The following is a 16,156-nucleotide window of genomic DNA, read 5'->3' as shown; positions in this document are numbered from 1 at the left end:
CGGGCAGGGTGGACGCGGTCTGGCTGGAAAACCAGAGGTTTCACAAGCCTCAGCAATCCCTTTGCCACCTCTGCCAACCATGGAGGTAAGGCCGTGGGGCCTCCTCCTGCCCCTCGGAGGATGAAAGATAAACAGAGACAGGAGGCGGGGACACAAACAACTCTATTTTTGGTGACGCAAATTGGGTGTGATCAGCCTGTCCCTTTCCTGGAATAACACTCTACAGGGAACACCACCTGCCCAGGCCTGCTCTCGACTGGCCTGCGTCCTCCTGCCTGGCCTGGCTCTGCCCCTCCCCCAGCCTCCAACAGATCTGCCCCTAGGTGTCAGCCCCGAAATCAGGAGAGGGGCCCTTCCTGCTCCAGGAGCTTGGCAGCCACTGCCTCTGAAACTGTCCGACCCAGGAGAAGATGTGAAGAGGCACCCTGGCCATCCGAATGACCAGACACAGGGGCCTGAGTGCGTCCCTGCAGGACCGGTCAGCCACAGGACCCTGAGCAATGGTGAGCCATCCGAGCCTCCCAGTCTGGGGCTGGACTGTTACCCGGAGAATTAACAGGTGAGTGTCTGTAGGTTAGCAGAGAAATCCAAGCTTTGAGTCTGGTTGGAGCCTGGTCCTGGAGGTTCATGGGTAGGACAGGTTCCAGAACGCCCAGAATGATAACGGGGCCATGTGGTCTGTGTCCATCGTTTGGCCCCATCGAAGCTTATAGCGTTCTTGTGCAGTTCGTGGGGGCCCTAAGACGGGTTCCAGAAACCACAGGGAAGATGAGGATGCTGAGCAGGGCTACAGCGGTCTCAGGCCAACTCCCCTGGGGAGCTTCTGGGGTCCTGTGGAGGAGGCTCGCATGTAAGCTATGCATCCCTGGGGTGAAGAAGCCAGAGCTCATAATCCGTGCTCTTGGTCACTGACCAAGGGCTTCCAAGTGAGAGGCAGGGAAGAGGGAGAGCAAATTCCCAGATGTCTTGCTTTCTTCTTGTGTGGGGGAAAGTCTTTTGAAAAAGAGCTGCAAGCACTGGTGGATGGGAACAAAGAAAAAACAGTAGCCAGGAGTACAGGGAACAGCTCTGCCCTGGGGGTCCAGCGCCCGAGTGCAAATCCTGGCAAGCCACAAAGGACGGGCTCCCCAGCTGTCCTGCACAGCCCAAGCTCTCCCTGGGCAACAGAGCCCAGGAGTCAGCAAGAGACCTGCAAGGGCCTTTCGGGCTGCCCTGATGCCAACCTTTGCTCCCAATGAGACCAGGAGCTTTCTGCCTTGACCACCGCCAGGGTGCAGCCGCCATAAGACAGCATGATCCTGACTTCTACCCTGTGCTCCTTTACAAGATTGTCAACCCAGTGCAGCCACGAGGGGAGGCTGAGGAGAGGCCCAGGAGCATGGTTCTTGGACTTCCAGGTGCTAGAGGCAGAGGCGTGTGGGCTCTCAGTGAAGACCCCATGTGGTCAGGTCACAAGATGGGAGCAAGGGAAGGCTCAGGCCAAAGGGAGAGTCCGGGCAGCTGAATGGCCCCATTCTGGCCAGTTTGAATGACTCTGCAGTAGCTTGGGGCTACTCAAGTGTCCCTCCCTGCTCGCCTGGTCCCTGCCCCGGGATGATGGAGACGGAGGAGCACTGTGTCCTCGGCCCTGCGTGGTCAGCCTGCAGAGCAAAGGAACACGGAGCCCCTGACCGTCTCCAGGAACTGGCTCACCCACCGGAAGCCCTCTCCAGCCAGATGGGTGTCCTGAGATGTCAGAACAGCGCACACATACAGAACATCAGAGATGTTTACAATACAACTTCTCAGCAAAAGGGTGTCCCGCTCTGTGATTCTTCGCATCTTGACAGAAATGTTCTAGGGTTTATCATCACCAGACTGAACGACATGAAAGTGGCCGGGGTCCAGAAAAACCACATCACACATCGGTTTAAAACCGTGTTATGTGCTGTTTGTCAGCCTAGAAGTAGCTTTCCAGTCGCTTTGAGCTGAAATGTTTCAAAAGAGTGACTTTTGTTGTTAATATGAGCGGCTAATGTTCATGTGAGGTTTTTTTTAAACTGTTTGAATAATTTCAGACTTGAAAAAGACACAGAACACAGAATTTGCATGTAGATTTTACTGTACCTGCTAACCATTTGTTCTCTACCCCCCCCACAGGCATGGACATGCACACACATGGACATGCACACGGTCACACATGGATGTGCACACACGGATATGCACACACACAGATACACACATGGACGTAGACATACACACGTGCACACACAGAGACATCCACACATGGACATGCACACACACTCATACATGGACTCGCACACACACAGACATGCATATGTACACACAGACACACATATACACACAAACACACACACATACACAAACACACACAATTATTTTTCTGAACATTTTAAAGTATTGAGCTCTCTATAGTTTCGTGTTCATTCCCTAAATAGAGGGGCCTAACCGTAGTGCACTCATCAAAGCATCAAACTAACGTTCCTCTGATTTTCCTCGGAGACTGGCTTCAAAGTTTGCCAAATGTCCCCCACGCATCCTTTCCTAGCCCACGATCATGTGCTGTCTTTATCTCTTTCTCTCTCTCTTTTAAAAGATTTTATTTGACAGAGAGAGAGAGAGAAAGAGAGAGCGAGCACAAGTCGGCAGAGCAGCAGTCAGAGGAAGAGAGAGAAGCAGGCTTCTGGCTGAGCAGGGAGCCCGATGTGGGGCTCGATCCCAGGACCCTGGGATCATGACCTGAGCCGAAGGCAGCCGCTCAACCCACTGAGCCATCCAGACACCACTTTATGTCTCTTTTTATAAAAAGTGATGGTGATTTTGGTCACGTGTCCTCGGTGGTAGGAGCCAGATTTCTCCGTTGTGGGGTTAACCAGTTTTTCCTTTCTAATTAGTAGATGTTTTCTGGGTGGATACGTGAATGTCTTGTTTCTCATGCTTTCTCCCCCTACATTCCCCTCTTAGAACGGCTCTGGCCGGACATGGTCACAGCTGTGCTGGCTTCCAAGTGGGGATTCCCACTCCTGTCGTCTGCATTCCTTTTACGACATGGACACGCGTCTCCTTCCCCTCGTCTGTTTGCTGGTGTCAGTGTGGAGTCACGGGCGCTTCTGTTCAATCGCATGGAATGCACGGAGATTTTGTCGCCCAACTCGCCGCACGTTTGGCGGGTGGGCCTCTTGCAGCTTGCCCCTCCGGCCCTTGGCCCTCACCCTTCTGGAGCCCGTCCTCGCTTCCTGTCGGCATCGGGCGCTCCAGGCTTATCTGCGAGCTCCTTCCCGCAGGCGGAAACTCTTCACTTCCCCCAGCAGACCTGGTTCTCTGATTGGAAAATGGACTTAGAAATCAAGGTCTAGGGGCCCCTGGGGTGGCTCAGTCAGTTGGGCATCCGATTCTTGGTTTCCGCTTGGGTCATGATCTCGGGGTCGTGAGGTCGAGCCCTGCCTCGGGCTCTATGCTTGGCATGGAATCTACTAAAGATTCTCTCTCCTCCCTCTGTTCTTTCCCCCAACCCCCACTCTCTCTAAAAAAAAAGAGAGAGAGAGAGAATGAAAAGAAGGAAGAAACGAAGGCCCAGACATTGGTTTCCCCTTTTTCTGGTGTCACTCTTTGCGAGCCTCCTTGGTGAACAGAGCTAGGACGTGGCTTACATGTGTGTCCAGCAGTATACGACTGTATCCATGTCCACGTGTGTGCGTAGGTTCATACTGACCTTGGTTCCCCTCCCATGCCGCACGGGTCACGGGAGCCCCCCACCTCTCTTATTATGAGCGTCTTCTCCAACAGTGAGAAACCTCTCTCACTGTGTGCGACGTGTTCACTTACCTGCTAAGTGCTGGGATACAGCTAGAGTAGTTTCGGAATGGGGGAGCCATAGTGCAGCAGAAATGAATCCAACCAGAGTGCACCCTTCAATGACTTCAAACATGTCATTCCAAAGTCATTGCCGAGAGTCCTGTACTCCGCACCCCTGTCCCCTATAAGTCTAGTGATTTGGCTCATTTGAAATACCATTGGGGCCACTGGATTCCGTTTGTGATGCTATTTTAAATCTCCCCCATCCCAGTCTGTGATGGCCTGAGACAACAACATGATTCTCAAGTCAGAACAACACAGGAAGTGTCCTCAGAGAGGCCCTACCCCTGCCCCCTTGACCTTTCTACCCCCTCCCACCCAGGGCAACCCCTCTCTTTATTGTTTCCTATTGCCATTCCCATGTCCAAACAAGCACAAAGCTTGGCACAAACAAGCAGGTGCACATAGTTTCTCACACAAGAGAGCTGACTGGGGATATTCTTTATGCTTTGCCTGTCTTGCTCAGCACTAAACCCTGGGAGGCACCCACAGGGGTCCCCCGAGTTCACAACTGTGAGTCTCTCCACTGGACTGGTATGGAAGCAAGAATCCTCACCGCCAGGGTGTCTGGCTGCTTTCCATCCATACTCAGGTGCTGGCTGCTCTGGACCCTTCAGCAGAGGCCAGGGTATCAGGCCACGTGCAGCCAGAGCTACTTGGGGGCCTACTGTGACATTGCACGAGCTGAGGAGTGGCAGCTGCCAGGCTCACGGGCCTGAGGAAGCACAGAGCCTGGAGGCCAAATTTAATCACCGACATGAAGCCACGTCGAGAGGTGGGAACACAGGTGGTCTGGCTGGAAGGATCAGAAGTCCAAGAAATAAGACCGGTTGAGACGATGCAGGTGGAACTGAGTCTGGTGTTAGTTTTGTTCGGGAACTACGTTGGGAGGTTTGCTGCATTGGGACGTAGGCTCAGAGCGTGTGAACTGTACCACGTGCTATGTAACGTTGGGAAGCCGAGTTGCTGGCTCCTGGTGACCGTGACTTAGTGCACTGTGAGTGTCTGTGTGTGTGTGTGTGTGTGCGCGCGCACGCGCGCGCGCGTGCATGCGCATGCGCACTTGGCTTGGCCGGCTGAGCCCCTTCTGGAGCCTGTCCCCACCCAGTGCACTGGCCTAGGGCCACGCAGCAGCCCCAGCCCCGATCGGGCCACAGGGGCGGGCTTTGTTGGTCTCCCCGGGGTCCTCGCTTGCCTGGAGGGGTGGGCTGGTTAGCTTTGCAGAGAAGGACTTGTGACCTGCTCAGGGTCACCCCCCCACCAGTTGTGACCCAGGGACTTCTCACCCATCAGGAGCAACAAGCTCAGGGCCTGAGGGCCACTTTCAGAGTCTGCAAAAACGTCTTCATTTCAATTTCTCTTAAAATCAGAAGGGAAAAAAGAATATACTACTAATAATGAAAGAATTGTGCTAGTGAATCCAGCCTGGACTCTACTTGTCTCTCCAGCAGCAAGGTCACAAAATAGAATTTTGAATACATTTTAACAGAGGAGGAGACTCACAAAGGCACAAGTGCGGGGGGTGGCCCACGCAAGCCATGATGTGTTCCTGCGCCGATGGAGTTCAGGGGTCAAGGGTTCCCTATCCGCAGGCAGTGAACTTTCAGCCCAGGTGGGGCAGGAGTCTAGACCGTGTGAACCTCAAGAAGCAGGATTGTGAGGGTTTTCAGTAGGAGGCCCACGAGAAGCTGAGTTTGGGGGACCAGAAGAGCCAATGAGAAGGGGCTACCTGTCTAGCTCTTTCCTCTCCCCATCCCTTTCGGACCTGCCAGGCACCGAGGGAGGAGGTCAAGTGTTGAGGGCGGATGCTCCAGGGGCCCAGAGATCCCTCAACCGCAGAGCTTTGCAAAAAGGCACCTGGCGATTTGCCAGAAGGTGTGTCTAGAGTGACTGATTGTAAACAGGAAGTACTATCTATTGGCTATTGAACTATTGCTATGCTGTGGGTACTTGGTAACAAGCTTAAGATTGGTGGATGCATATCGCTGTCTATGCTGATTGGCTTAGCTCCCCTATATAAGCGATGGCCATAGGAAATAAAGGGCTGTTTGTTGAAACCCAACCGGATGGAGGGTCGTTATTATCGCTGCTGGACGGTGATAGTCAAGAACACACGTGGGAAGACAGGTCCAGTGCCTGGGAGGCAACGTGTTCAAATCCATAGTCCTCGCGGTGAACCCTATGGAAGGTTTGTAAATGCAGGTAAAGTCCCCATCATGGAACTGTTTGGCTCACCTGCTGAGGTCTGGTGGGCCGGGCACTTTCCACACACGGCCGGTGCCATTCTGCTCCCTGGGGTCGAGGTCTCTCTTCTCTCTCTCTTTCTCTCTTGTGCTTTGCTGCTGCTTGACGCTGTCTATGCCCATGTGCTCGCTGTTTTGTGTTATACCCCTAGCAAGCACAGCTGAAGACCATTCCACTGGCTTCAGTTTATGTTATAAATAGAATTACTGATTTTTTTCCAAATCACTTGTACTGACGCCAGTAGTTCGGACTGAAACACGCCATCCTAAACACGATCGTTGGTGACATTTCGAAATGTGGCCGAAGAATAACCAGTTATTTGCCTTGAAGAATCAGCTAGGCACCCGGGGGGCTTCTGTGGGGCTTCAGTGAGGCCTGCTGGTGGCACAGAGTGCGTGGTCATTGTAGGTGTGACCGCACCGTGGCTCGATGGGGCTGCGGTCCGCTGAGCCCTGTTGTCACATGCTGGCTCTTGGGTTGCGGTGTGAGGACGCGACCCGGAGGGATGGCTGTGCGCTGCCCTCCCGGACCAGGCAGAATGGCCAACAACTCTGAGCCAGGCAGCCCAAGGGTCAGAGCGATGGTGTTGCAGACTCACTGGAGACGGGGATAATATTCTGTGACTTCGTGCGGGTGGTCCGGTGGGGCGCGAGTGGCTGTATCACACGCAGGGCACAGTCCTGCCCAGAGTCACAGAGCCCGGTGGGTGGGAGGCAGGTTCTGCGCATGCTCGCCTCAGAAGGCCAGCCCCGCCCTCCTCTTCCTGTCTGGACAATGCTTCCGGAGGGGCCTGGGGATACCCCGCAGGAAGGGTCGGGTAGCTTTGTTCCCAGGACAGATTAAGCTTCCAAAGTACAGGACGACCTGACCTTTCTACTTGCAAAGTGAGAAAGAAGAAGAAACCCACAGGTCAGGAGTGCATCTCTGCCCCTCCAGCTCTGCTACTGCCATTCCACTGGGATGGTTTCTCCTCTTACTACAAATGCATATTGGCTCCTTTAACGGTGCAAGCAAGCCCACTCAGTCAGGGACGGGGCTCATTCACGCCTTCCCTCCTCCCCGGAGTCTAGGGAGTCCAAAGAGGGAGGGTGACAGGTGCACACAACCTGTTCACCTGCTGGGCCTGCCCCTGCCTTCTCCACCCCCATCCCCATCTCTCAGAGAAGACAGGCTCTGTGGTGCACCCCTGCAGGCAGTTCCCCTTCTCTCCCTCCCCTCCCTTCCTCCTCCTCAGGATCGGGGCTCCAACCCCACGGGGTGCCACTCGCTGGGGGCCTCAGCTCCTGTTCCCAGCAGGCTCACCCAGGTGGTCCTTCGGGCTCCAGCAGGCTCTCTCTCCCCACAGGAGTCAACCACTGAGGACTTCATGGCAGCTCCCGACTGACTTTGTCCAGTGTCGGGGACCATGGCTCTGCAAGGTCAAACCACATATCCCGTGGCAGAAACGTCACTGGGAGAGTTGGTCATGATGCCCTTCTAATCCAAGCACAGGGAGTGGCGGTGATCTTGCGTGGGGATGGCTAATTGGAATTTTATTGTAAAGAGGAGGGAGAAACCCGGGAAACCCTCTACTCGGTGTTGCTTGTTTCTCCCAGGATGTGGTTTGCAAATGCATCTAGTTGGCTGAGGGCAGCATTTAAGAAATGAGATGGAATAAAAACAGCACAAAATAGCTGAGCCCTGGAAGTGCTTGTATTTTGGACCAGAACATGGGTTCTTACAACATCCTCCTCAGAAAAGTTTGGAAACCTGAGAATTGCATTTTACAGTTTCTCAAACTCTTCTCTGTATCATTTGCATCAGAATTCCCTGAGGGGGACCTGTTCAAACGCAGATTCCATATGCCCATGGGGCATCTCTGTGGGCTTGGGGAACCCGTGCTGGAGCTGCCTACCCAGGAGGGTCAAGTCTGGGGAGCCGCCGGTGTCCCCTCCCCCATCAGGCAGCTCCAGCTGCCGGACAGATCACCATGGCCTGTGTGGCTTGAACAGGCATTTGCTTCTCATTCATTTCTGGACACTGAGAGTCCAAGATCAATGTGCTGGCAGGTGGGGTGTCTGCCGGCAACCCTCTTTCTGGTTTGCAGAGGGCCATCTCTGCGTGTGGTCCTGCCGTGTAGGGTGGAGAGCAGACGGAGGGCTCTTCCTTGTCTTGGAAGGGCCCATCGCCTTCTTGGAAGGAGACACTGCCTCCCGGAGGACCCGCCCCCTCATACCGTGACACTGGGGGTTAGGATTCGAACAACGTGGATTTGGGGGGGACTCGACATTCATTCCACAACAGTCCCCTGTCCTCCAGACACGTGTGTTCCCGGGGTCCTGGGACACAATGGCCTCATCACTGGGGAGGCCTCAGCTGCCCTTTGGGGGTTCTGGAAACCTGGGAGTGGCTAAAGTCCCAGAAAGCACAAAATGTGTTTCCTTCCAACCTTTGGAGCGGAGTTAGGGATGGTTCCCTCCCTCTCAGCACCTGCGGCTCTTACTTAGACGTGATTCCCTGGGACGACGGACTGAGTCATTCAGACTTCTAATCCGAGCGCTCCCCCACTCACCACGCGGGATTTCCACATCTCTGACCTGTCCGACATGGACTGTATGGAGAGGCTGGTCTGCCCTGCCCTGGGAGCCACAGGTACCCCAACCCCACCTGGCTGCCCGGCCCTCACCACGTGCAGGTGCCTCCAGCTAAGTCCTCACCAGCCGAATGGCACAGAGCACAACGCCGTGGGCGATGGGGGCCCATCCTCCCAAGAAGGGGAACAGGGCCTTCCCTTGCTGGGTCCCTCCCACTGATGCCCCTCAGAAGCTTCCTTGAGCTGGGGTCACCCACTCCCAAGCAGAGGGAGGACAGTGCTGTGCCACTGTTCTGGTCAGCATGCTCGCTCCTGGGTCACATGGAAACCCCTGGAAACTGCACCCTCCTTGCAGCAAAGGTCCCTCTGGAGGCCTTCAGATCAATGCCCAGATGCTTCCTGTGACGTCCAGGTCCCACCAGGTCACAGTGTGTGAGTTAGTGTGGGGCTTAATGGCAGGGTCTTGGTCCACGTGCGGGCTTGTGGCTGGGAGACCCGTCAGTGGGGCTGGGTTGGTGGGACGCTCGGGAAGGGTCTCTCTCTGATCCTTCTCATCTTCCACGGGGATGAAGTTTCCCGGGAAGGTCAGCAGACACTGCAGGTGAGCTGGTGTTGGGGGCGACTGTGCCGCAGACACCTTCTGTCCAGGCAGTCGCAAAATTCCACCCGGACTCCGGGAGGCCGGGGCCCCACCTCCCGAGGGTGGGCTGTCCACCGACTTGCAAACGCCCTTCCTCACCTCCACAGTGGATCTTGGCATTCCGGTTATGTGTCTGGGTTCTACATCAAAGCACAAAGTTGTGATTTTAATAACCTTATGCATCAGTCCCAGGAATGACTCTTGGTGGAAAATATTTAGAGCCTTCAGGAGACTTAGGGTGACTAGTGGGGCCTCTACCGGTCCCCTCAGTGGGAGCATTTCCTGAGTGGGGAGGAGAAACTCGCCTTCCCTCTGAGCGATCTGCTTCATTATGTTAAATGGCTGATTTTTTGTTGCTTTTTCTCCTTAAGTGAGAAGAGCCCCCGAAGCGCTCCTAACTCCTACACGAATCTGTACACCGCGGACCCAGGGCTGGAGGGAGCGTTAGAGCAGCTGGAGGTCAGGGCCTGAGAGAGGGCTGGCATCGGAAGCAGAAAGCCGGCCAGGGGTCGAGGCCACCAAGGAGCAGGGCAGGGGACAACAGTCCGTTCCTCTCTGGTGGCTGGGCGCCCATGACCTGTGCTGGGCCGGGAGTGTGTGCAGGGTGGGATGGCAGGGCTGCAGCCTGGCTCTGGTGGACATGATGATTAATCCCATCATGGCCTCGGGATGGCCATGATGCGGGAGACCGTCTCACCCACTCTGTCGCTTGCAGGGTCTTAGCAGGTGAGCCAGGGGCTGTGAGCAGAGTCTGACTCACTGAGGTTGCCCTGGGGGCATGAGCGAGGCCAAGGGGTGGCCGGGTCATTAGAACACCGGGCAGCACCTTCCCAGGGGTGGGGGCTGGGGTGGCACTGGGAACAACCCAGGTGTGGTGTGCTGCCCATTGTCTCCAGCTGGCCTGACCTCATGGGATCGGTTCTCAGCTTCGAGATTGTGTTGCTCTGCCCGAGTCTGGACTCAGGAATGTACTGCAAGAACATGGAAAGGCAGGCACTTTGCTTTTCTTCCTGAGATTCTGATTTCAACTCTCTGCTCCTTCACGCCAGCCGTCAGGGGCCCTAGTCTCCACGTCAGTCCTTGGCTGCGTGAACAGTCCTGGAATAGGCAGGAATGGCAGCAGACTCAGCTTGCAGTGTGGGGAGGCCCTAGTCGTGGAACGGGGGCAGGAAATCTGTAAAGGGGATCAAGTAGGGGTCAACAGCAAAGGCTCTCGAAAGGCCTCCCATTTGTTCTTAAAGATTTTTTATTTATTCATTTGGGAGAGACAGCAAGCAAGAGCATGCATGGGGGGTAGGTGGTGTGGCAGAGGGAGAGGGAGACGCAGTCTTCTGGCTGAGCAGGGAGCCTGATGTGGGGCTCAATCCCAGGACCCTGGAGATCATGACCTGAGCCGAAGGCAGACGCTCCCAGGCTCCCGGAAAGGGCTCCTGCTTGAAACCCAGAGAGCTCCTCTGATACGGACAGGCCAGGTGTGGTCAGGTGAGGCAAGCTTGGATGCTGACCCGGATTCAGAGTTGCCACCAACCATAGTGTGAAGCCATTAAACTGCATTTTGGGGACAAAATCCTCTGTCACTGGCCCTTTTGAATGACGGTGACATCTTGATCCCTCCCAGGGCTGCAGGGCTCTTTACAGGCCAAGCGACTTCTCACAGATGCTTTCCCCGTGCACCTTCGTTGCCCGTCCCAGGCCATCCACAGGCCCCACCCACCCATCAGTGCCGCCGATCATGCAACTTTCTTGCCTCCGACCCTATGAAGCAGAGGAATATTTCCTCTTCCCACCAAGGTCATGCTGATTTGCAGCATTTCAGAGAAACCACCAGCTGAAGATTGTCCTTTTCCGTTTTCCTCTGGGACTCCTTCTGGGTACAATAGGCAGGCGGAGAAGGGGGTAGGAGTCCAACACGTTCATCTGTATTCTGAGCTGCAGCACTGAGTTTAAACAGACTCATTAGATCTTGGGAAAGAGGTCAATATTCCGAGGACAGCTACTGAACGCTGTCTTGGGAATGCACAGAAGAAAGTGCTGATTAAACTCAATTAAGCAAATGTGGTGCGTTAATGAGCCTGCCCTGCATCAGGCGCGGTCCTGGGGGAGCCCCCCAGGAATGAACCCCACTACTGGGTGCTGGTAGATTTCCTGGGGAGGCTGCCAGGCGGCAGCCAAACATTAAGTCAGCCTCCCAGGCAGGCCGGCCGGATCAATCCGTTCACTGGTGGCAGCAGTGCAGTGAGAGGACTGTCACCCAGTGGTGCCACATGTCGTTGCCCCCCAGAGGGGCCTGGTGATAATGCACGGGCCCCATCCTAGGAAAAACTTCAGTCCTTTTTCTGTTCTGAATTAAACGCAGGCCGGGAAGTGAGCACCGACACAGTGTGATGAATCGATCTTCAGCGCTTCCTCAAATTTTGCCAAGTGGCCTGCGAATGTCCTTTTTCGGGTTCAGGATTCTGGGTGGCCTCTAGGTCTCAGGTCTCCTTCCTTTCCTCCAATCTGCCTCTTGAGAAACTTTTTCACTTCGTAGGTTTGGGGTGGGACCCACGAGGTTTCCTTTTCCAAAAGCTTCACAAATGCAGGTCCCCCTCCGGGGGGCTCTGCTCTGGCATTTAAGGGTGAGGGTTACCGACATCAGCACTGACAATCCTACTATTTCTAGTAACATCCCCCATCACAGTTGCCACTCTTTCATGCTTACTAGGTGTCAGACGCTGTGTCGTGTTGCGTTTTGCCCCTGTGATGGATCGTTTGCAGCAAGCCTCGCCGTTGGGTTTTGGCATAGAGAGCTTGAGTGTCCTGCGGTCACGGAGCAGCTACGCCGCGGAGCTCAGCCAGCTCCAGAGAGCCCGCGGGGTCAAACCCCGGGTGGGGCGAGGGCCTGGCAGACGGGGCAGAGACAGAACAGTCCTGGCGGCAGAGGCGGAAGGTATGTTCCCGCCCTGGAGAGGCGTCCAGGGCAGACAACATCGGCTCCTCGAATACTCCCAAGTTCTGGGGACGAGGGCAGCGGGGAGGGACCTCCCAGGACAGAGCGGCACACGGGGGCACAGGGGAGAGGAAGCAAGCGTGGTCCCCAGAGGCTGGCTGCGCATGGGGCTGAGGCCGTGGGCAGGCCTGAGGGGGGGATATGAGGGGAACTGAGCGCCGCGCCCAAGAGGGTGCAGCTGGCACCCGGCACCCGGCAGGGGAGGGACCCGAAGAGGGGAGTTTTGCAGATCTGAGTCGGCAGGGTGGGAGATGGATCTGGGTGGTGGATCCGATGAACCCCATTTGGCTGGCTTCCACGCCCAAGTGTGAGCTAGAGGTCAGGGGTCAGAGCAGGCCAGGGGATGGAAGCCGCTCGTCTGGGAGGAAGGCTCCCTCTGCTTGGGCGCCGGGAGGAGGAGCGAGGGAATCATCTTTATGCTAAACAAAAACTGATCGTGAAGATGTTAGCTTCTTCTAATGGGGTGGACATTAGGGCTGTTCGCCTGGGGTCCTGGGGGTGTTCCCTCGGGAGGGGACAAAGTATGTGGATTATGTGAGGGGCAGAAGACCCCCGGAGGGCCAGGAGCTTAATCCCTGGGGAAACTGCATGAGTGTCCAACAGTCTCCTCAGATGAATCCCGGAGGGGTGAGGGGTCTGACGGACCTGGTCACCTTCTCCTGTCAGTCCCTGATTCGAGGATGTGTCAATTCCTGCTCCCGCCCGGCTGGCCCCTCAGGCTGCAGAGAAGCCCCAGGGCAGAGGGCAGGGCCAGCAGGTGTCAGGGCCCAGGGCAGTGAGTGGGGCCAGTGGGGCCTGCTAATAGGGCTGGGCTGATCCAGGAAACAGAGCCGAACAGGACTTCGGAGCAAGGACTCCACCGATATTTCAAAACAGAGTTTTAAAATGACATGTTTTCATAATCAGTCACAGACGTCTAACCTGTCCGTTGCGAATGGTGGCAGACACAGACCCAGCCTGCCTGGCGGGCTGGCCCCACACAGCTCTCAGTGTGGCAGGAAGGCCTCGTGAGGGATGTGGGGCTCAGCCCAGGGTGGAGGGCTGGAGGGTCCCAAGAGGCCAGCAGAGTCCAAATGGTTGGACTGGCTGTGCCGGGGGCAGGCCAGGAATGGGGCTGGGGAGGAGGGTCGGGGGCAGGGGGTCTGGGAGGTAGAGCCACCGGGACGCACCACCCCACGCGAGGCAGTCAGGAACCCAGGAACCAAGTACTTGGCCGACACTTTTTTCCGTGGGCTCCCTGTGCAGCTCGAGTGCTTCTGTGAGCCTGTGACCAAGGTCCGGGGGTCAGACTGAGAGCAGGGAGGTAGGGATGACGTGGATTGCACAGACAGACAGTTGGCAGGAAGGGCTTGTTCGGCAGGAGCGGTGCGGCGAGCATGCAGAGGGGTGGCTGGCATCATTCCCAGGATGGAGGAGTCGGGAGAAGAGGCAGAGTCAAAGGGGAAGCAGGTGCGTCGGACCCGCATGCCCACACCTGCTGGGGCTGGATGTTCCGGCAGCTTCCATAGCGGATCACACAGGTGTCCTCTGTCCACAAGAAACTCTGGCCCCCTCATAAACAAAGTGACATGTTCTTGAGTAATAGAAGGGCTAGTAGGGAGTGTGAGCACAAGGACCCAGAGAACCGCATCCCCTCCAGCTGCAGGGATGAGGGAAGGAGCCCAGGGAAGAGCATTTCAGTTGGATCTCCAGAAGCAGGCGGGGATCTGGATGGGTAGAGAGAAGAGCCAGGGGCTGAGGCATGACCTTCAGAGCATGGACCGTGCTGGGGGTACCCAGTGCTTGGGCTGGGAGACATCCGAGGGTAGCCAGAGTCAGAGGCGGCCAGATAACTTTCCCTGTGCATGAAAAACATGGAGTTGTTAATTCATAGTCAGGAAGGCTGCTGATCTGGGGCCAAGGGTGTCAGAGGACAGGTTTCACGGGTTTGGGGCGAGGGGGACAGACAGCCCGGCCAGGTGACCCTGCTGGGCAGAAGACAGAGACGGTGAAATTGAGAACAGACTCTGCTTCGGGAAGGTGAACCGGCAGGGCTGGGCGCGAATCCTCGAGGGAACAAGGCAGAGGACGTCCCCTCCAGGCGAATGGCCTCCTTCTCATCCCACTCGAGGTGCCCTTTCACGACATACAGCTGGGTTCGGGCGTTCCTGCTGAGGTGCGTTCAGTGGGGCTGGCCAGTCTTGAACATGTCTCGCAGGTTAATTAGTTTAGCTTTTCCTGCTTTTCTAAGATCTGGCTTTCACAACCGTGGCTGCCTTGCTGTCAGTGGGAAGCCGTAGGCAGATCCGAGATGACTGTGGGTTTGGAAGTGCAGCGATATGCATCCAGCCCAAATTTCTACAAGTCTGTTACCAAGTGACAGTGTATACTGCCGTGCAACAAAAGTTTGCTTCAAATGACCTTGAAGGAAGTTGGACCGTCTCCCGTGTCAGCCATGAACAGATGGAAATATGTGTGCAGACGGCAAGAGAATTTATTTTGAAAGCTCTTGAAAAATCATGTCTCCTACCGGTGTCAGAACAAGTATCGTTGGAAGTACACACTCTCGGGCTGACATAAACAATAAGCATCTTATTTTATTCCTGACAAACAATACTTTTTTTAAAGAAAGCATATGAATGTGTGCAGTTTTGTCTATAAAATTATTGAGAATTTCCGTTTTACTTAATTTCATTTTTTAAAAAAGATTTTATTTATTTATTTGAGAGAGAGCGCACAGAGGGAGAGGGAGAAGCAGATTCTGTGCTGAGCAAAGGGAGCCCGACACGGGGCTTGATCCCAGGACCCTGAGATCATGACCGGAGCTGAAGGCAGAGGCTTCACCGACTGAGCCACCCAGGCGCCCCTTCATTTTAAACATTTAAGTCAAAGAATGAAAATTCTGAAGCTAGCAATTTGAGATAGCCCTACGTACTCCAATCATGGTTAGAAATGTGAAGAAAAAAAAGCTCCCGACCAGGAGAACTCACAACATCCCCATCACAAAGGTCTCTGTGGCTGACTGTATTTCCCTTGAAAGGCACAGCGATGTACCTGCATCTCCACATGCTCCTGAAACGGCGCCCCATCCCCACCCAGAGATGGAGTCTGTTTTCCCTCCCCCTTGAAACTGGGTGGCGGTGGTGGCAGGGGTGTTGCACCTGCCTCAATGGATAGAATGTGTCGGAAGTGACACCTGTAAGGCTGGGTCATGGAAGGTGATAGGACTTCCACGTGGCTCAGTCTGTCTTTCAAGACCCTTGCTGGTGGGACCCAGCCTTCATGTATTGAGGAAGACCATGCCCCATGGAGGGGTCGCGTACAGCTGCTCTGGTCACCAGCATTAGATGGGCTGACAGTTGGCGTTTACCCCCAAACCCAGGAGTCAGCGAGTCCTCAGGTGATCCTGGTCTCCAGCTCCAAACAGTTGGCAGGAAGGGCTTGTTCGGCAGGAGTGGTGCGGCGAGCATGCAGAGGGATGGCTGGCATCATTCCCAGGATGGAGGAGTCGGGAGAAGAGGCAGAGTCAAAGGGGAAGCAGGTGCGTCGGACCCGCATGCCCACACCTGCTGGGGCTGGATGCTCCGGCAGCTTCCATAGCGGGTCATGTGGGGCAGAGACAAGCTAGCTCCACCCAGCCCTGCCAAACTGCAGATACATGGGTAAAATCAATGTCTTCGGATGCTGAGTTTGGGGTAATTTCTTATGCAGCGAGAATAACTAGACAAATTCCCTAAAGCTTAAAGTCATGGACAGAAGTTCATGCAAACAGGACGGCAGGGAGTCTGGGTGTCGGTTGAAGTTCTTGGCCGTGAAGAGGGAAGGCAGCATATGAGAAGCCTAGAGACAGCAAAAGCTGACAGAGAAGCTGGAGACA

The 16,156-nt window shown here is 55.3% G+C and overlaps 2 protein-coding genes across 2 annotated transcripts in view; both read left to right on the top strand.

Annotated features, from left to right (window-relative positions):
• The first annotated feature begins 399 nt into the window (after positions 1-399).
• Positions 400-16,156, top strand: part of DNAH14 (dynein axonemal heavy chain 14) — a 161,325-nt gene continuing 145,568 nt past the window's right edge. The window contains exon 1 of the mRNA XM_044267422.1: positions 400-559. The gene's annotated coding sequence lies outside the window, so the exon portion shown is untranslated. The remainder of the gene's footprint in view (positions 560-16,156) is intronic.
• LOC122917993 lies at positions 5,901-14,859 on the top strand. Its single transcript, XM_044266142.1, has 3 exons — positions 5,901-6,057; positions 12,016-12,240; positions 14,531-14,859. Exons 1-3 carry the CDS (start codon positions 5,922-5,924, stop codon positions 14,857-14,859), a joined length of 690 nt encoding a protein of 229 aa, XP_044122077.1. The 5' UTR covers positions 5,901-5,921.

This window comes from Neovison vison, chromosome 10, assembly GCF_020171115.1.
Source record: "Neovison vison isolate M4711 chromosome 10, ASM_NN_V1, whole genome shotgun sequence".
NCBI classification, from domain to species: Eukaryota; Metazoa; Chordata; class Mammalia; order Carnivora; family Mustelidae; genus Neogale; species Neogale vison.
Note: the sequence above shows the minus strand (reverse complement) of the source record. Positions and strands in the feature narration are given on the sequence as shown.